The sequence below is a fragment of the Echiichthys vipera genome, assembly GCF_963691815.1.
Source record: "Echiichthys vipera genome assembly, chromosome: 6".
NCBI lineage: Eukaryota > Metazoa > Chordata > Actinopteri > Perciformes > Trachinidae > Echiichthys > Echiichthys vipera.
In genome coordinates this window covers 19,877,501-19,900,060 of record NC_139831.1, presented here as the reverse complement: position 1 = coordinate 19,900,060, position 22,560 = coordinate 19,877,501, and the positions used below count along the sequence as shown (strand labels likewise).

Below are 22,560 nucleotides of genomic sequence, written 5' to 3'. Positions count from 1 at the left end.
CCCCCGCGACCCGACCCCGGATAAGCGGATGAAGATGAGCCGAGATGAGATGAGATAACACATTTCTTGTACCTGTCCAGGCCAGATATATAAAATCTTCCTTGTTAATTTAGTCAATTTAGTTGTCGAGTACTCCCTTTGAGATTTGTAAACAAAATCCTACAATCAGGGTTCCCACACCTTCTGAAACATAACCCACTGCTTTAATTACTGTTACAACACTGAGGAATTTTGATAATGAGAACTAGCAGGCTGATGCGTGAAACTTTTAGAGAACTGCGTAACCTATTTCTGGACATTAACTAAATAAAATATCAAAAGTTCAGTTTCCATTCTTGCACAAAATATATAAATTCAAGCACTTTTGATGACCCATGTCTATGAGTCCATTTTAAAAAAAATCTTTTGCCTTGATTTTTCCCCATAAGACTGTACAAACTGTACTGTAAAAATGTACAACAAACTATTTGGATAGATTAAAAAGGAGGAAAAGAAATCAGAATTAAAGTTAGCTCAACATGTAAAATAGATGGCAAAAATCTGAACACAGAGCGTAGAGCAGTTATTTCTATGGTACCTTTACTAGAGGAACACATAGCATTACAGTCATTTGAGATGGAACAGGAAGTGGATGACCTTCACAGTTCAAAGGCCAGTTTCTGAAGGCTTGTGATTAACACTGTCCTTGATCAGAGTCTTTTTATACAACAGTATAAAAGGAAGAAAAATGCGCAGAGGTGAAAAACCTGTGGGCCAGAGTTGGATCATGGTTCCGTGAGGCCCCAGGACACATTTATTTAAATGACAGCACACATTAAAGGGGTCTGGGGACCCTCACATTGTAAGGGGAAACTAGTGTTTAGCTCACAGCTTTAACTGTGCACACTGAGGGCCCTGGCGTTCTTCAGAAGTCTTGTGCCTTGGTCTGCTAGAGAACCTCTGGGGCACTGGCCCTCCTGGCCCGGTCCATAATCCAGCCATGGTCTGCAGACAAGTTTTCTCCTTACAAGACCACATTTTCTTTACAATTTACAACTTCATAGAAACTAAAAAGTAAACATGTTCATGTACCGTGTAAAAAACAAACAAACAAAAAAATCAAACTAAATGAATTGATCTCTTAGAAAAAAAACAAGTCATTCGCTATGGACATGGAATGGAAAAATGAAAAACTAGAACTTTGGACAGCGTTGATGAAATATATAGTATAAATTGACTGAAAGGTAAACTACACAGTAAGTTGTAACATGCAATGAAGTGGTTGACAAACATGGGGGCTGGTGATAATCTCTTACGGTGGAAGAGAAACCTAAAAGGCACACAGTTTGAATACTGGAAATTAAAATAAAATGAGCTGAAAAAATGATGTCACATTACAAAAAGTTCAGTCCAGGCTTAGAATTCAGAACACTTCCTTCAAAAGATCATTCGCTGGAATATAGAAAGGCAAAGTCTCTCCCATTCCTTGGAACCTTATTTCATGAAAAATATGTCGATTTTGGTCGATTTAAAAGATGATTTTGCATGTCAAGACAGTTGCAGATTGTCATAGCTAAGTTACCACACACACACGCACGCACGCACGCACGCACGCACGCACGCACTTTAGCGAAACAACACTTTTAGCTGTGTAATCGAATTATGTAGCTTTCCTTTTTACCGTTTTACAACAAACTGCAACTTTCTTGACTTGCAAAATGATTCGTCTCTCGCCGTTAACTATTGTACATATTTTTCCATGGGAGGGACATTGCTTTTCCTTCCCGGGGAAACAAAAAGCACACTCAGACTGATATATTCTGGCTCTGGAAACAATCCTTTCTTTAACTAATTTGAACACATAGTCATGTCTTATTATTTGTAAATGAACTTCTCTATCATTAAAAATATGTGGAGATTTGTGTTACATGATGCTAGAAACTAATTTAAAAAAATAATATCAGAACAAAATATCAGCTTTGAGTTTTTCTTTTACTTCATTCTAAAAAAAAATTAAGTGCAGTCTTCAAATATCCATACTGAACCCTGACAAACAGTTCTTTTCCCACAGTAACGAAAGAGCTCTTCTTCTTCTCTCCTCACACTGATGATGGAGGAAGCAAACATCTTACAGTCGGCGTCCCCACGTCACCAGAGCAGGTGAAGCCTGAGGAGGAGCGTCAGTAACTGAGACACAGTCGTGTAGCCTGGTAGTTAGATCGAGGTCGGAGCCACTTCATTGGTTGCGCTGATACAATCACGAAAAGGAAGTAGGTTCGAGCAGGATTGGATTTAGCTAACAGGCTAGGAACTTATAAATAGGCTGTAAAGGGAGGAGTGGGGAGCGGTCCTCATGACATTTTCCCAATTTGGATCTTCTTCCAGGCCTCTGAAGCGGTGAATATACAGGAGTCGATGATTCCTGCGACTGTAAAGGTCCCGCCGACAATGGCACAGATCTACAGAAAACAAGTCATTCTGTCAGTCTTTCCATTCAAAAGCTGCGATGTTTTCTTCTCCGGTTACAAATGGCTTGATATCGGCTGCTTTTAATCCTAACAATACTTTAGACTGACACCTCAGAATGTGCTCGAATCCAGCAGAGTCCTGCTGCAGCTTGACTCACAAGCTTAAGCCATGACTCATAATCACACTATGAGCACAGTCATCTCCTACCCGTGCCTTAAGTCATGATAAACCTAAACATCTCAAAGACAAATAACAGGGTAGCTCATCGGACAGGCATCCAATTAAACCCTGACCGCATTATCAGTCAGCAGAAAACCTTCCTGATGAGGTGGTACGGACAAAATTCCTCAACCGACGGGGTCAAGTGGGGAGAGGAGCACAGAAAGAGAAAAGGGTTTTATTAAAATTGTTATTGAGGTGGACTCTTTCATCTTTGGTTAGATGAAGGCTAGCCATTTCTCTATGCTAAGCTAAGCTGGCCTACTGCTGGTTGTAGCTTCATATTTACCATACAGGTGTCCATATTCTCACTCTAAGAAAGAAATCACATATTTTCAAGCATATTTTCCAAAATGTTAAACTTTTTCGTTAAAACTTCAAAATACCAAAGAATAACAAAAAAAGAGCCTAAAATCATCAAAGCAAATGTGAAAAACTACAGTTGTAGATCTGAGACATTGTGTTACCATTTGGATTCCTTATTAAAAAATTTAGGTTTTACATTAAACTTGTATTACAGTAACTGCTTTTTTGGCGATATAGGAGCAGTACATCGATCTGACATAACATTAGCTTATAAAGCTGTTATGGTGAATGTGTTAGCTAACAGTTGCCTGTTTACACATCCAGCACACACATTGCAGAATTAGCATTTTCCTTGAGTCCTGTTTCTGACCGTCCATTGAATGTAAGTCCAATATTCACTCTTCTTTTAGCTGTTTTGGTCTCCACCGACTCCTGAGGGAACTAGCTAGCTCTTTAGCTGCTAAATGCTCCACTATGTTCACCAGCTAGCTGCTAATGATTAGCTGACAGATGCTTTAAAGCGCCTGAGAACTGAGGGGAACTGCAGAGTCGATGAAATTTCCCTGTGGGTTCATCTCTACAATTAACAACTTTCATGTTACACATAGTATTTTTTCTCATTTTAATTTAATAAACATAAATTAGTACATATTTGAACTGGCTATGTATATATCCCCATAGGGGAGGGTAGAGACCAAACAAAAAAAAATGAAGAAGAAAAAAAGGAGTTAATATTGGACTGTAAGTGGACCTGATTTGGTAATGCCAATGTTACTCCGCATTTACTGGATGTGTAAATAGGTAAACATTTACTAAAAAATGCGCCATATCAACATAAAGGTGAATACTCAGTATTCACAGCTTGTTTCCACTGCCTCTAAGTGCCAAAAAAAAACCTGTTATTGCAGCTTTAAGATGATGTATAAAGCCTAAAATCGCAGTCTTCCCTTTATTTAAGACTTTAAAAAGACCTTGAATTAAACAAATTGACTGACACCCTAAATGTTTTTTCGCTCTGGCAAAGCGAAGAGTAAAATTCACTTACTGTTGTGATGAAGCGGTAGAAGGGCTGTCTCCTTTCTGTGTACTTGACTGTGATTGGACTGAGGTCGTACCGGAACCAGATGGCTGGGATGATCCTGCCCGTGTGGCTGTAAGCGACATACTCCTGTGTGGGATGAAAGAAGAAAAAAAGTGTTACAACATTAAATACATTCTGGAACTTGTGAGAAATCAAATAAATAAACATTCAGAATATTATGTTTAAAAATCAATTTAGAGCAATCTGTTATTTAATTCATATCTCCAGTTGAGGCACTGGCGTTTATGAGTCATTCCAGAATTGGTTTTGGATAAAATCACTCAAAAGTCATAAATGATTCATCGAAAATGAATCTTGGCTGAATAAAACTGATGAAGTAAGCGGGAGGAGGCTACAATGTGTTGCGAGTCATTGTTATGTGCTGACATGGATATCAGTGAGTTTATATAAATCACATTACTGCAAAAAAGATGCACTGGTGCATGTCTCAGCTGGACCTTTGTTTATGTTTTTGCAATGAGATTTTATAATATTCTGCTCAGGCCCCTCATCCCCCTCGAATCACCTGCACTGTTATTACTCCAAACTCCGCTGTCAGTCAACACAGTTCTAGGAAGTGTGTTTATGATTTGTTGACATCTGGGGAGCGTTTCCAGTCACTAGGGGTGAGCTTTCACTTCCAGATGAGTGCACAAGTTAACACGGTGATATATATGCTGTGGCCATATGTTGGGATGGTGCCGCCTTGACAAAAACAATATATGACACAGAGGGTAGGATCTAGTAGATGAGAGGGAAAGGAAAGAGAGGAGGATGACAGCACCTTGTTGGCTACTGTGTACTGGTAGGAGAACCTCTGTCTGCCTGATAGGTCTTCATACACTGTTGGAACAATCTTCAGTATGTAGTCATGTGAGGCCAGAGCTGCAAGAGAAACAGGTATTTCAATAAGAACAGTGTCCAAATATGGATGTAGGTTTTGTTCAACTGGCTGAAGCCTTTTCCATCTGAGATGCAGTGTCAGCTGGGGTTCCCTCCACAGACGTCCACTAGGTGTCTCATTTCATTGCATAATCCAAGGCCTTACATAAAAGTCACATAGTGGTTATAATGAGTACATGTGCAGCCTGGATACGTACGATTAGATGACAGTTTGTCAGCCCCTCCTAGAGCGTTGAAGGCTCCTTGTACTTTTTGTACCTGCGTGACAACAGCGAGAAAAGAGATCTGTGTTCAGCCTCGATTCTGTAGGGCTCTTCTGTATCATTTGTTTTTTACAGGGTGTGTATTAGTGTGTGTCCTCACTTGGAGCTTTTCTCCAAAGGCCAGCTTGTGGATGTTGTGGGTCATGTCCGGGCTTTGGGGTTGCGCTGTAGCGCTGTGCGTCGATACATGGAAGTTTCCGGGTACCTGGACACACACACACACGCACATACGCACACACACGCACACACGCACACGGAGCTAGGTAAATTTTCTTTTTTTTTTGGCAGTTTTTCAAGCCTTAATTATATTGGACAGACAGGACATGGGGTGAGAGAGAGGGGGGGTCATGCAGCAAAGGGCCGCAGGTCAGAGTCAAACCCGCGACCTTCAGCCTCTTTAGATGGGGCGACTGCTCCAACCACTGGCCTGCCCCGAGCTAGGTAAGTTTGTGTGAGCACCTGCAACACATTTAGTTAACTAATGACCATGTCTGAATACCCACACACACACACACACTTGTTGGAAACTAAATGGCCCTTGCCTCTGGAAGAAAAAATCCACTTTAACACGTTTTTACTTATTTCAGAATATTCCACAAGCAAGAGTGTTAAATATACAACTGCTGGGTTAATCATTTTAAATGGACTGGAAAGACTGACGCACAAGAGGGTGAGAGGGCAAAAAGGGCTTCACAGGGCCCAGACTACAGATGTAATCAAAGCCGATCCCAGAGCTCTTCCATTTAACATAACTCAATTTAAACTGGAGGAGGAAGCAGGTCGGTCTAGTTCGTCTGAGGCAGGGGCTCTATGTTTAACTCAAGTCCAAGACAAATAAACAGCATATAGTCCATGAGCTTATGACCCACAGAAATATCAAGCCTCTTATCCAATCCATCATAATGTAATTAGACTTTCTCAGAAGGGGATCGGCCACAAAAAACAGTGTGTGGGTTATTCTTCTTCTTCACTCTACTGTGTGATGAGGCCTTACTTTGTTGATGCTGAACTCTCCCTCAAAGCGACAACCGTCACCCTGGTTGAGAGGGATCTTCATGGAGTTGTCTATGTGACCGACCTCGTGGCGGCCCATCTCATCCTGGATGTCCAAACCAACCACTGAAGAAACAAGATACATAATTAAATATGGAACAAACAAATAACAATATGAACCAAAATATCAGACAGTTTCCTCTGCTGGTTTCATACTTTCAGGGCCGAGACGATTGGTTGATTAAACAATTAGCCATACAACAGAAATTAATCAACAACTGATGATTGTTTCAACTCTTAAATCATTTTTTAAGCAAAAATACCAAACTAGGGCTGCACCTGACAAATTTGTTTTCATTATCAGTTCAGTTGACTTTTCAACATGTTGTCTCAGCTAAAAATAAGTCAATTGATGGCATCACCACCTTGTAGGCTAAACTATTAGTTGTAGGGCTTGGTGATAATTTAAAAATGTTCATTTTTTGTCTACCAGTTTAATCTTATAATGAGATTTCTCGATACAAAATGACATTGCCTTAATCAGAGTTTCTCAAACGGGGTACTAGTACGACTAGGAATACTTTAGAGTACCACAGGGTGGCACTAGCATTGTCTCTTTTTAATAATCAAGGCACAAAAAACCTTTATTTAGAGAATCTCTGGAAAATCCTTGGGACAAAGTAATGTCTAAGAAACCCACTACAGTTAGTGAACTGTGGAAGAGACTGAGGAAGAATGGACCAAGATGAAACCAGAGCAGTGTGAGAAACTAGTGATGTCCTGTGGGCACAGATGTGCTGAAGTCATTCAAAGCTGTGGCCTCTACTCTTCCTGTTCATTTTTTAATCCTATAGCCCGAAGAAAACATTGTTTAAATCTTTTCTTCTGGCACAGTGGTAACTGTTCTCTAATTTTGATCACTGCTTTTTCACGAAATAAAGGTTTTTGTTGAAGTGCCTTGATTGTTTAAAAAAACATGCTAGGGCAGCAGTGGTATAGCTACAGAAAAATAACAGTACTTCAGAATAAATCAAGTATTAATAATTTGTTCTCTAATTTTGATCTCCAGTGTATTTTTCTTCATCGTTTCTAACGCAAGGTCGAAAGACCAGAAGTAAATATGCATTACGGCATTATTTACATAATTTGGACAACACTTTAAGTTACGTTCATTTTACACTACAGCTCTTAAAAATGCAAACAACAACAAATACTTAGTACATTTGTTAAATTCATAAATAGACCTAACCATGTGGTTAAATAGTTTTATATAAATATTATTATATAAATAATATATACAATTATTATTATATACATATTTTATATCATGACCTGTATCCAGATCACCCAGCATTAATGAATTAGTAATATGACTGATAATGAAAAAATAGTTAGCTGCAGTTCTATTTGTTACACTTTTTTTTATTAACAGAAGAGAAGGAAAGAGAAATTCTGTGTGACCCACAGAGTAAACACACAAAGTCCAAACAGACCACCTATCCTTCCTGTCTGTGTTTTTCCATCTAGACTTCACTGTGCCCCCACCCACCCCCACCCCATACCTCCCCTCCTACAGGCCGCCGTGTGTTGGCACACCGGCAGTGGCCTATTTTCAGAGCTGGCCTGCGTCGTGTGTTGGCTAGTACAGAGGAGGGGGACGTCCGCTGGACCTGTGCTAAAAACCTCCACATGCCGTCTGTCTGACCTTTGACATTCAAGACAACTTGGACCACCACACCCCCCGGCCCCCGACCGTTAATTCAGCTACTGCGAGTGTGTCTGAGCTGGTTGTTTCTCCTTTTTAAGACATTTACAACTGGAAGTGTGTTCATGTAAAGTGCATCAGGGATGGGGTGGGGGGTTATTATAAGGCCTTTCCATGAAGTCACAATTAAAGACATGGCAACCCGTAAAGGTCAGTGAAGTGTTTAAATCCAGAACAGCAAAGCAGAGCAGATAAATACTTCAAAAAAAGGGATGGATGAAAATGCCAGCTTTTCCATTATTAAATGATTTCTCCCTCCCAAGTCTATTTGTAATGAGAATGACAACCTGTTGGGAGGTCTAGAAGTTAAACTTGAAGGGAGGATGGCTTAGAAACATTTCTACTCATGACATGCAGCTGCAGTGTGGTTAGACCAACGTGTTTGAGCTGGTATTTAAGAGGGCCCCACACCGCAGAAAAAAAGTTTAAGTTCTGCAAATAAACAAAACCACCATACACACAATCACTGAGAGCTTTAATTGTAAATGGCATGAGACGGCCTTTGTTTAGGCATGCCATGAGTGAGCTCGCCTAAACACATGGCCAACAGCTGTGTTTCTGCATGCCAAAGGCTCTCTCGCAGAAATCTGGACTCCATTTTTCACACAAGCATTTATTAGCTTTGCCATTTTTGGATATCGCTCGAATCAAACGAATGTGTGTTTTCTGCGCTGCCCAGGCTTCACCAATGTGTGTGTCATTGGGCATAGTTTCTGACGGGAGTCATGAGGAGCAAATAACCAGTGACTGCTCTCCGTCCTACCCACTTCTCTGACATCGAAGTACAGCAGGCGAGCCAAGAGAGGCAACTCAAAATCAGCTCACGGCTGTGTGGCAGCACATGGCGACACAGGCCAGAGGCTGGCCCTAAAATCTAGTGTTATCTAGCAGCATGCCATCACACCACCAGGTAAACAAATCATCATGAGTCTACTTCTTTATCTAGAACATAATTTATGTTTAGACAACATTCAGCATTAAATTACAGGGCATGTTATGCACGATACTGTCAGATAAAGAACTGTAAAAAAAAAAGGAGCCTGTAAACATTGTGGAAAAATAAAAACACACAAACAGAAAGAGAAATGCAAAGAAATTGTGTAGAGTTTTATATATTATGTATATACTCACAATCACAGTGTAAGTTTGGCAAACTGATGTTTAAACTCACTTCTATCTTCCCACCACTGTCTTTATCAGGATCATCCACATACAGTTCATTTACTCTGTAATGGACAGAAAAAAGAAAAATGGTTAGTTACGCTGAAAACCAAACTTTTAATGAGGTTCAAAAAGGAGTTTGAGTTGAAAAAAAGAAAGAAAAAAAGACTACTTTCTTCTTCTACAACACACACATTAATAGTCGAGGAGCGATCTTCTGGCAAATTGCAAGGAAAAAGCATTTGTGCATCTCTGTTAGTGTCATTTCCTTCCTGTTACACTCCCCCTCCCCAAGTCATCACTTATTACACATCATCAAGAGGCTGACGCATGCACAAAGCCAATTTCCTGTGACTCCATTCACTGGTTACAACACGGGCCGAGAAGAATACATCATAATGAGGGCAATGACATTCATGATTAACTCAGACAACAGGTCGTGTGCCCATGTGACAACAAAGAAACTGTTCTCTACAGACCTGTGCTTCAGCCACATGCTATTACAAGTTAAAACCTTATTCTGAGACGTGATGATGTGATACCTACATTTCTGTGGCTATGAATCCCGTCAGCTCAGACAGGAACAAGAAGAGTATAAAGACACAGCATAGAATGGAAACTGTGGGCAGAGAGGTAGAAAGTTAGAATTAATATTAAACTTATCCTGGTGATCTTACAATTGGCTTTTCACATTAATCTCAAATTACACTGGCATTTCAAGGGATGATGCAACCCAAATGAGCCGCGCTGTTCCAGCCTTTAGGAATGGCTGACCTAAAATATTGACATTAATGAAATCACAGCGGCCAGGAATAAATTCCCTAAATAGCAGTTTTACTGGTGGTGTTACGCCTGACATTACACAGATTTTTAAAGACCCTCCTACACTAATAATGATTGCATATTAAATCACAGCAAAACAGCGAACATTACAGAATATCATGCTACACAAGTCCTACAAAAAAGCCCTTTGATGTTTGCTTAGACAAATTCACATATAAGACAATCAAAACCTAAACGACTCCAACAAAGAGGCTTTAAGGATTTAGCTCAAAGCTAGACAGAAACCCAAATTAGAAATATTAAGCTTACATAACAAGTATTTTTGTTCAGTCTGAGCCTAAATAGAGCCTGAGCTTAAAAGGAGAAGTGACCAGGTTGTCATTTCACTTCATGTGTCAAACTAATCAGCCAAGGGGTGATATAAAACGTCGTCATGTGTTTACTGAGATAAATATGGAAGGAACTGATCTGTGACTGCGCAACTGTGGTCTATCGGGTATGGTGAGAGCCTCGGTCAGAAAGCTCTCACTCAGCAGGTGAGGTGTGTTTACGTGGCAACTGTCTCCTAGGACCTCACAGTCACGTGGCCTTGTGGTTGGCAGGGCACCATGGCCAAACCTGCGGCTGATGGAGGCTTTACATAAGGTAATGTTTAACAAACAAACAATAAGGAGTGTCGCTATGACACACAGGACACCAATTCAGGTTCATTAAAAGACTTGTACAGTAATTCTTCCTGAGCTTCAAAGGGTGCAATACAGGATGGGGATTACTAATGATTTTAAACTCCGTAATGGAAATACTGACGAGACAAATGATTTCCAAAGACCCCCAAGTGTTTTTGTTTTACTCAAGCTCATCCTTCCCAGCACTAGCACAAAGGGCGAAATGGGCTCAAGAAGTTGCTTTATTCTGATAGAATAAGAGAGTAAGATTTGTTTCACAGAGCTGGTACACCAAGAGTTGGATACAATAAGACCATGAATCCCTTGGTATTTTTTTTCTGCCAAAGGCTCATTTCGTCACACAGCACAAACAAATGGAAATTTTCACTGCAAACAGTACATTTTGTAAGAAAATCAGATTGATATACATAATGCCGAAGCTAAAATAACTACGGAAACCACTGTGGCCAAAACAGAGTTACTGTTCACAGTAAATACCTTAAAAATTAAACTCAAAGGAATGTGGCCCTAAGACAGAATAACAAAAGCAGAGGTCACATATTTGGCCTTTGTGAGGAGGGAGAGTTTGTTTCTTGTTGCCACTGAAACATATAAGCCAAAAATGTGAGTTGATCCGCTGTGTGCGAAGCAAACAGTTTTCTAATATCCAAATCAACCCAATGCCCTCACCCCTAGACAGTGGATGGAGACAGGAAAGGGTGTTGACTGTGAACAGGAAGAACTTCCATCCATTTCCTCATGGGTGGAAACCATGTGGATATCTTTAGCAAATCCATTCTCTTCCCCGTCATCCAGGAAGGTGTTAATAACCTGCTTAAAGGTCCCATAAAGTAAAAAGTGAGAACTCATTGTTGTTTTTTATTGTTATAAAGCAGGTCGAGGTGTTATATAAATACTGTAAACCTCAAAACACTCCATCCACAGAGCAATGCACACACTTCGCACTCAGAAGCTGCTTTGAACCAGCAGTCAGGACTTCTGTATGTTTGTGGTGTCAAAAAACATTGCAGAGAGTGCAGATGTGGAAGACCCAGAAATGCAGACCAATCAAGGCAGACTGGGCTTTTTCAGGAGAGGGGCATTTAGAGACAGAAGCTAAAGCGGAGCCTTTTAGACAGAGAGTGAATACAAGTATATTCAGACAAGATAATGTATAATGATGTAAAAATAACGTGTTTTTTGAATATTAAAGCATGTAAACATGTTCTCATAGAAACCCAAATTAGAACCTGAAAATGAGCACCATATGGACCTTTTAAACCTGTTTAGTATTCAATGACAGCACTGATAATCTATCCTGTCATCAGTTTGGTTTGAAGTTGACATTCTGTTCAGTCATCATCAGCTGAATAACCAATACTAGTAAATGACAGAGGAGCCAAAAATGTGTCATCAGCCAGTCTTTTGTATTTAATCACGCCGTAAATAATCAATACAGCTCCCTGATTACACAATGATGTATTGATGACATGAAGGAAGACACATGACCTGACAGGAAAAGCATTCAGATTTCCACTGATGACTTCTCGGGTGCCTGAGGCGAAGTCATAGCATGATCATTTACATTCTTACCATTCTAGTTTGTGCTAAAACAGGTAGTTCCCCATGCTGAATGACTCGTCAGGACACACCTCTGCCGAGGACATGCAGGTACTTGAACTACAGCTGTCAGTTCCTCCCCTGCATAAACTGTTCCTCAATACATCCACCTCCCTAAAACTCCGTAGGACCACTAAATATTAACTCTTCAGTTAAGCTGGGATTAAAAGTTAATACTTCACGTAAGTTAATGACAATATGTATAGACGTGATAGAGGACATTGAAACAGCCTGTTTTTGTTAATGGCTGGCTTTTTCAGTTACAAAAAAACACACACCTAAAACCTAACATATTGAGACATTAAAGTGAACTGTCTCTATGGCTACCCCTTAAGGCTATATCAGCTATTGTTGAAATGTTAATTACAAATATGGTTTACAGAAACATTTAAAGGAATAGTTTGACACTTTGGGTACATTTATTCACTTTATTGACAAGAGAAAGACAAGAAGATTTAAAGCACTTAGTGACGGCTCCTAAAGAGGTTAGGTTGGATGCTGCAATAGCATCAGTTTTATCAGAACTGACACTGAAAACTTTTCTCGATGCTTTTCTCTCTTCTACTGACTGACTTTGGCGAGAGTTTGATAGACAGATGGTTCATATAATCATATGTTTTTAATGTGCCTGTCCTTTTCCAAACAGTTCCCAATGAGGCATTCTCAGATGGTTCTGTGTAACAAACTATCTGACAAGTCAGGTTAGGGAAATATAACTTTATTACACCAACCCTAATTATGGACCAATGTGGACAAATGGACAACTAAAACTTGATTCAATGAAATATCCCAATACAAAACAATAAAACTCATAATATTGGCCTGCACAAAGGACTACTCACTGAAAGCTCCCGTGTATGTGGGCTGGGTGAGATCTTTTGGCACTTTCCTGTAGATATCGAATCTGAGGAGAGAAAGGAAGAAAAGGAAACAAAATAAGGGAAGAGGGGAGTGAGAAAAAAAGGGAGAAAATGTAAACACTACGTGCTGAGAAAAGAAGCACATTCTGTACCCATAAGGCTGTGTGCAATATTACGGAAGAGCGGTGGAATGTTAGCTCTGGACCACCGCCAACACACACATACACACACAGACACACACACACAGACACACACTTTTTACAGGGTAACACCTCTTCTTTTGAATGCGTGCTGTGTAATTCTGACCTGACCCAAACAAAGGTCTCGGACAATCAACATGTACAAAGGAAAAAAACAAAGCCGAGATGAACTCACACCAGTGACATGAGACACACTGGACTCATAAACACAACTGCAGCAACAACTAATTGGTTTGATCTTCTTGGCAGTAAGTTACTGTACAATTACATCCAGTAACACCAGCATTCTCATCTCAATCTAAAACTTGACATTTTCGTAGCAATGCAGATATTTTCAGATTGTGCGTAAATCAGTGAATCAGAAGCAGAAGAGGATCATTGGAACTTGACTCGAATCAACTCTCTTATGAAATACTGTTTTTGCCTATTTTGGGAGCTGAGAAGGTGGGAAAAAAAACTGCTACTCAACACCAAAACTATTTAGGTTCACAAGTTCTTGCGCATGTCCTTTTTGGGCAGTGAAACATTTTCGACCCCAAACTCCATCGCAGACAAACCCCACCCCGCTCACTCTTCTCGTCTCCTCTTTCACACTCACTCCCCTTCCTCATCTCCTTCCAAACCACTCACATCTGTTTGCATTTCTTCCACCTAGAGCTGTCAGTGAAATAACCACAGATGATGCAATGCAGGGCGTGGGAGGAAGTAGGAGGGAGGGGTTCCTGTCCTGTCCAGCCCTGGCTCTGCTGCTTCTCTTGTTTTGCCTCAGCTTTCACTCCTTTGTTTTTATCTATTGCTGAAGGACCCCTGGATCCTACACACCTCAGCCAGCTTCCCTCCGTCTCTTCCTCTCTCTCTGATCCACATCCATCTATAACTTCCTGCGCCCATGTCCCATTAGTATTAGATCATTGCGTGCTTATAGCTGGCCTGGCAGGATATATAGGAAAGACAGAAAGAGAGGAGGGGTCGCTCTGTATCAGGAATAACTTCCAGAGTAACACACTTCCTGAATGTCAGCTTCAATGTGCAGAGAAAGAGTCTCTTTCCTCGTGTCTTGTCCACCGAGTCCCAGTACTGACCTCCTCCAGGTGGAGCCCTGCTATATACACCACTGTCATGTGAAAACCTTGAAAGCCAAGTTTTGTGGACTTCCATCTTTCTGACTTCCTTTCAAGGACTACATGCTCCTCTGTGGAGAAAATACGCGGCCCATGTTGTTGTCAGCTTACATAGTTTAAACTCCTTTAGGTCTAATGCGACATTTCCCCCTCACGATACAGCACGGCCCGGCTCTGCTCGATTCGACTCGCTTTTTCTTGGTTTTCTATTAGCAAAAGTTGTGGACAGTACCTGAAACTTATTTGGCACCACCTCAGTGCTAAACATGCTATATCTTGATATATGACATGATATATATATATATCATTATAACATAACACACAACAAGCTATCTTAAGCTACTTATTTTTACGTTTAAAATGCTGTACATTTTTACACACTGCATAGACGTCACAAACAGTTGAGGGCAGTTGATTCGCCTTTGAGTCTGTCCGAGGCCAGGTTATAAATAGTTACAGAGATCCTCACCTCTTTCTGTAGGATCACAAACACTTATTTTTAGCAGTCACAGTTTCCCACTGCTAAATGCGAATATGAGCGTGGACACAAAATCTCACTTGTCTGGTCACTCGAGACGTGAGATGGAAACTTACACTCCATGTGAACTTTAAATAGTCTCAGATGGATGCTACTGTACATCTGTCCACCGACAGTCTGGATATATCTGGACACCAGACAAGGTCTGACTTACACTTAAGAGTTGGAGATAAGGAAAAAAACATGATGGCATCAGAGCACTATCTTGATATTGATATGGTGATATAATAGTTTGTTGAGAAGTTACATTTAAATTATAGTATGTGGAGTGCTTTACATATTTGAATTATGAGACTTTTATGCAAGTTTAACCCAAAAAATATTTTTTATTGCTAAAGTAAAAAATATAATTTCATATACTTTGATCAATTACATCGTGTGTGTGTGTGTGTGTGTGTGTGTGTGTGTGTGTGTGTGTATATATATATATATATATATATATATATATATATATATATATATATATAAATTTACTACAACTAATTTGATTTTTTTCATTTTTCTGTTGATTTCAAGAATATCCATCGTTAGAAAGATAAATTATTTTTAAAAGTTCAATAAATGCATGTTCTTTCCCAAGCCTGCAAGTGTTAAATAGCCATGATCAAATTATTGACCCAAATTATCCTGATTATGATTTTAACCATAAACCAGCAGCCCTACTTCAGCTATACATCTGATGCACTGGGGTATACTGATTTTCAGGTTGGATGAGAACTCAGTTTCACTTCATTTCCTTGACTCAGAAGACTTAGTATTCATGAATACTAATGTTGTGACTCTTGAGAGTTCACCTCTCGGTGCATCGTTGATTTTTGTAATATCCTGAATTACAGTCAACACACGTCCCTCCGTCACTACTTCCCACGGCTCAGTCTTCTGTAAAGAAAAAAAGTCTCATATGTTTTGTTATCAGTGAGGACATGGTGTACCAGCATCTCTGTGTTGACACCGAGGGGGCCGTCTTTCAAGGAAGGAGCCTTACTAAATGAACCACATCTTGCAAATGACTCATAGTGAGTCAGTAGTTCATGGTTTTCATTTAACTGAGCAAACCCACATAACGGATGTTTATGATTAATGTTCTTCTCACATATGATCTCACATCAGAAGCTATAAGCAACTCATGTGCCTTATCCATTTTCTATAGATTCATCTGCCTGAAGTGCTGCAGCAAACACATCACCCATCACTGCCAGTATTAAAAGATATGACATCTATTGACACTGAGCATCTTTACTGAAGCTCTATGTCACCATGATCTTATTATCCCAGAGCAAACACACAACATCAGGTTAACCCAAACCAAACGTGTGTCAAGAAATTACATAATCTGAAGGTCAATTTAACGTGGGGATAAAAGCCTTTCAGTTATTAACTCGTGCATTCAGAGCACCTGCTGTTCAGTCATTCTGAATGGGGTTATCTTTATTATTTGAAGCTAATCTTTGTCTATATTACTGTTGAAACACCATTTATAAGGGAACACAGAAAACCAATACATTATGTTGGAAGTAATTCCAGTGTTGTTGCCATTTTTAAGGAATGTATGAAGAAAAAAAAGATTTCAGAACATCCACATCCATCTACTAGGTGTCAAGTAAAAGCACATGACCAGAAGATGAAGCATTTTAAGAGGGGATGTGACGAAAACTCTGCGTGGACTCATGTCAGGTTGGTTTTAAACTGGGTGTTTGGTTTGTGGATAGGAATGCACTCATCCTGTTTGAAACATTGCAATTTCAGATTGGATGCAAATTGAAATAAACAACAGAAACAACTTGTATTTCGATGGTACAAGGAGAGACCTTTCAAAAATACTGACAGATGAAAAACAATACTAAATTCCTTAAAGTAGGCAATAGCTTGGGTTTTCTGTTGTTCTGACAGACAGACATTAAAGAAGCAATGTGGCTCCAAACATTTTAAGCACATTTAAAAGGATAAGGCCAGTGATATTCTATATTTCTCTTTTTTTGTTGACAAATTCCATTTAAAGGGCCAAAAACAACAATAAATGAATACAACTAACAAATATTGCAACAAATATCCAAATCCTGATATACAGTATGTACACAATTCTGCTACCGCCCTAGAACACCAAATGTGTATTAATCCACAGCTGAAAATAATCCTGAAAAAATGTGTTAACTCCTGTTTGAGTAACGTTTGCTTAAAAACTACACTGCCCAGCTGTTCTAGGCAATGTCTAATGCAGGGATATTCAGTTATATTGCTAAGGTGGCCACATCTTCAGAAAGCTAAGGGCCCAGGGCCCGACATTTCCCTTAGCAATAATTCTCACTACACTTGACACAACGCGCCACAACATTTTTTCAATCATAATCAGGGATGAATATCTTTACTACAGTTTTATCGATAGTCTACTGCTTCATATATAACCGTTGAATCCATATCAGCACTCTTATCAATTAATTTCCATTTCTAATTGGTTGCTACTAATAGTGCTGTATAAACTCAATAACATCTTCCTGGAAACGTATTTCAAATATTAGTAAGATAAATTGTATTTTTGAGTCACTGAGTGAAGTTTAGAAAGGATGAAGAACACAGACATCAGTCAGTATCAGTCCTCTGATGTGAAATTAGGTATGATGATCTAATTGACATGCATATTAATTAGCCATGTGCACATCCTGCTGAGAGACGGACGGGGCGGATTTGTCTCAGCCAGCTTTGCTACATTTTTAGATATGTGGAAAAAGTAAGCCAACCGGTTTCAAACAGACAGCTAGAGTTTCAGCTTGTGCTATTTGCAGAGTAGTGCACTGAGCTTGTGTAAAACCCAGCAGCCGTTGATGAGAGGCTGCGGACAGAGCAGATAGAAATACCGTGTTCTACAAGTGCCTGTTGAACAGGTGTATTGATAAAGTGGGCTGTGGCTTTACTCACTAATGTTTTATTGCACTTAATTACAGAGAGCAAACGAGATGTGGCAGCGTTCTGTACGGCTCTGGATACGGCCAACGGTAGGGGCGGAAACAGCTGCTGACGCAAACAAGAAGTCCTCCGTAGACCGTCTCTTTTCAAAGACTGCTCAGTCCGGCCTACACGGTCTTCAGAGGATTCAGCCTTTATGGACCCCTATTGCATGTCCAGCTTTTAACAGAGATGGGAAATAAGAGAGATGGCTCACTCGTTCGCTCCTTCTATAAACTACCGCTATGTAGTTTACCTACTTTTGTCGTATATCCATTTAATGTGTGCTGGGCCACTCAGAGGTTGCCAGATGTGGCCCACGGGCTGCCAGTTGAGCCTCCTCTTACAATGAAACTTTATGTGTTTCTGAGGTTACATTTTCAAAGATACATCATACATATTACATCTACAGTGGATACCAATGAGCTTGGAGCTCCACAGACAAGGGTAATGAAGTAAATCACCCTTGCCCACAAAAAAACGTTGGTCTTTTCACAGGATCTGTTGACAATTAAAAAAAAAAAAAAGAATAAGATCAGCTGTAATACTTTTACATTCAATAAACTTACAACTCAAGCGATTCAGCCATCAAAGAAAAGAAAGCATTCTGGAAAGACATGCTTCCCTCGTGCGTGTTGTAATCTATGGTAATCTACGTTGCTAAATGCTCTCACAACTCCCAGTATTGAGCGGGCAAAATCTTGAAACAATCAGTTAGTTGGTCAATCAAACTATTTCCAGCTGTTGCAATACAGGGATTGTATGAGCAGGGCATCGAGTCAGTCTGAAAGGGCCGTGACCACTTGATAACCCCACGACACACCCGCTCTCACACAACCCTCAAACACAGGTCATGTGCTATAACGAGAGTTACACCAGATCCTGTGTGTTAGAAAAGTTGTGTTCTCATTTCAACAGAGCCGTGGTCTGTAGGATAGACAAGAGTAGCTGCGATTACTTTGACAGGCAGCTTGTGTGTTATCTCGATCTGTCAATGACAATCGTTTTCATCAGCACTTACCAAAGTCACATCTACAATAGCTTTCTTGGACCAACCAACAGTACAAAACCCCAAAATATCAGATTTACAGAAACAGAGAAAATGAGCTAATCCTCACGTTGGAGAAAGTGGAACAAGAGAATGTTGTGAAATTAATTGAAAACTGACTTTATAAATTGATTATCAACAAATCAATTAAAGCACTAGTGGGATCATCATTCATTCATCTTCAACCGCTTATCCCGTGGTCGGGGTCGCGGGGGTGCTGGAGCCGATCCCAGCTGACATCGGGCGTGAGGCGGGGTACACCCTGGACAGGACGCCAGTCTATCACAGGGCACATAGAGACGTACAGAGACAGACAACCATTCACACCTACGGGCAATTTTAGACTCATCATCAATTAACCTAACACATGCATGTCTTTGGACTGTGGGAGGAAACCGGAGTACCCGGAGAAAACCCACGCAGACACAGGGAGAACATGCAAACTCCGCACAGAAAGGCCAAGGTCGGGGTGCGAACCTGTGACCTTCTTGCTGTGAGGCGACAGTGCTAAGATCTGAGATCTGATCTCATAAATATTTTTACCAGACTTTTGTCCAAATCACGTGAGGGTTTGGCTTGGGAAACTGAGGGTAGCTGGTTCAAGTCCCTTTTACGGAAATCAGTAATATATAGCTCCATTCTGCAGGAATTTCTGGCATGGAGAAAGGCCAAACACCGTTCATCTGAAATAAAATCCCCCATTGCCATGACAGAGACTTTGAAACCAGGAAATATCTCTTTATCTTTGTTAAGGGGATATCTACCTTATAGAGCTAAAACTGTTAGTCAATATATCAGTTAGTCAGAAAAATAGTCAACAACCATATTGATAATCAATTAACCTCTCAAGAAAAAAATGTGAAAAGAAACTAAACATTCTCCCGTTTAAGCTATTCAAATATGAACATTTGCTGTTTTTCTCATAGCATATCACGTCATATCATTAGTTATAACCTGAATATCTTTGGGGTTTTGGTCACAAAACGAGACAAAGGAAGTTGTAATGGGAACTGTTTCACTACTTTTTGACATAGAAATCTACATTTTGATCAAGAATATAATTGTCGGTTGCAGCCTTACTAGTTTATGTTAAAACTTTCCACTCAAATTGAGTAAGATTGAGTAGGTATTGGATGTTATCATAAGAGTTTGACAGAATACCAATCAGTATCTGTCAATGCCCAGATTATGAGGTGACCACTGGGTGCAAACATCCTGTCCTTTATTTTGATTAGGGTGCGCTCTATTGACTGTTTCAACAGCCCTGTAGGTGTGACTATTAGCTCTCTTGCCCAAGTAGTTAAAGGTTAGTTGAATTGTTCGGTTAATCAAACTAGAGTTCTGATGTTCACGAAAAAAGCAAATCTATTTAATGGCTCTTTAACACGAACTATTGGAATCGAGTCCCAGTTGCGAGCCATACTTTAATTTTTAACGCTGTACACACAAGCTCCTCCTTTGTTGCTCCATTGAGTGGGACGCAGAACAATCACAAAGAGAGGAGCACAGCGGAGTTTGTGTGAAATTATTTTGGTTAGATATGGAATATTTTTTTAATACATTGACTGGTTCAAATATACTTTTAGGAAAAGAGATACATTTTTTACGACAAGAATTACTTTGATATTAAAAAGTTACTCCCAGGCTGGTTACTTAATAAATAAGGACATATTAAAAATGAGCCAGTCTTTTGAACGGCTCTTTAAAAAGGAATTGAACCACAAGATCTGGCTCCCTTTTAAGAGCCGAAAATCCCATCTTTAAGTCAAATGGCTAATGATTGTGAATGCTTTTTGTGTGTGTGTGTGTGTGTGTGTGTGTGTGTGTGTGTGTGTGTGTGTGTGTGTGTGTGTGTGTGTGTGTGATTTGTGAAAAAGACTAAACCACAACTTCACGTTTGTTTAGAAAAACATGCTGCTATGACAAAACTGTATTGACTATTACTGTTACTATGCCCTGGGCTCAGGTCTGCTACTGTAATAAGTTTTTGGATGAGGACATCTGCACATGCGCAGGCAGGAACCCACGCAAAACTCTCAGAGCATACCTGAGCATCACTCCACAGACTAACCCCCCCCCCGCAACAATGCAGCCCATTCATCCAAAGTGTAAAAAACACTGTTACAACTTTGACTCGCTCTTTAGTAGGCAATGCTTTGCCAACCGTTAATTCACCCAAAGGAGCACATAGTCTTTAAAACACCCCCACCGTCGCTTCATACCCCTCCCCAAATAAACGGAAGCCCCGTACTCACCTCCTAACATCGAAAGGCATGATGTTGGCACGTTTGACAGGGGAATTAGCGGATAAAGCTACAAACAACGGGCTACCATACAGCTCTCTTCAATGCTACCGGTGGTTCATCGGTACCGGGCTGACGTCAGCTTAGGACGCTTTGCAAAAGCCGATTGGCTGAGAGCTACTTCCGGTTTGCTGTGATTCTTTTTCCGGCGACAACGATGACTCGTTTTTATCATTTGCGTTGAAAATTGTCTAATATTTAATTATACTAAACAAAACATTTCATCAACTGCTTATATTGCACTGTAGGTTATATTCCTTTTGATATTCTTTATAAATTGTTTTTATATTTGCTTGTTTTTATGTTTTATAATCACTTTATCTGGATGTTATTTTCTATATAAATGTCATATTGTTATTATTAGTATTATTGTTATTATTATTATTTGTTTATTTCCAATGCTTTTAATGTTTATGTAAATAACTTTGAATTACCTATGTTGAAAGGTGCTATACAAATAAACTTGCCTTTCCTAATATTAATATTAATACTAATACTACTACTACTACTACTACGAATAATAATAATAATAATAACAATAATAATAATAACAATAATAATAACAACAACAGAAGCAAAATAATAATTTTGAGGTCCAATAATTGTTTATTGTTTTATTGACTCTTTATCCTATATTTGAATCACTAAATAACTTAAATGACATAAAACTAGGCTACTTTATTTCTTCTTTTTTATTTGTTTTGTATATATATATATTAAATAAAGAGCAGTGATCATTTTGTGACAATTCTGAGAAATACCTTTTCTTAACAGTTTCATTACATTATTTTTTCAGACATTATGTACGCAAAACATTGGCTTAATGTCATACAAGTCACTGAAGTCACTGCAGTGACTTCAGTGACGTAACCTTTCAATAAAGAAATAATAATAATCATAATAATCATAATAATAATTAAATTATTAACTTCTTTGTCTACATAAAACATGTGCCATCTGTTGTCGCTGGCCAGATGTGAAAAAGGCATCCTAAAAACAGCATAAAATTACATATATTTTAAATGAATATGCACAACATAAGAAATATGCACAAAATAGTAGCCTACAATAGTATTTACTGTAGCTGAAAGCACATAAAAAGGGCATTTGAAAATGTTTATAAATGTATTTGCTAATGTGAAACCTCTGTAGATGGTGCAACTAGTGATTGACAATTTCAAACAATACAACCATGAGGATCATATATAATATTTTTGAAAAAGACTTGAATATGTCCTTATATCTGCTATCACATCTACATTATTGGCTGGTATGTAAAACAGTGTTGGGCTTATTTTGTGAAAAATGATTTATTACTCATTTATATCTTTATCTTATATCTT

At 39.4% G+C, this 22,560-nt stretch overlaps 1 protein-coding gene across 1 annotated transcript; it reads right to left on the bottom strand.

Annotated features, from left to right (window-relative positions):
• Nucleotides 1–557: 557 nt before the first annotated feature.
• ergic1 (endoplasmic reticulum-golgi intermediate compartment 1) lies at nt 558–21,281 on the bottom strand. Its single transcript, XM_083915471.1, has 10 exons — nt 21,170–21,281; nt 13,050–13,111; nt 9,686–9,758; nt 9,110–9,204; nt 6,215–6,339; nt 5,321–5,425; nt 5,155–5,215; nt 4,839–4,939; nt 4,019–4,141; nt 558–2,438 (listed from the first exon to the last, which is right to left on the bottom strand). Exons 1-10 carry the CDS (start codon nt 21,187–21,189, stop codon nt 2,331–2,333), a joined length of 873 nt encoding a protein of 290 aa, XP_083771597.1. The 5' UTR covers nt 21,190–21,281; the 3' UTR covers nt 558–2,330.
• Between the last annotated feature and the right edge of the window lie 1,279 nt (nt 21,282–22,560).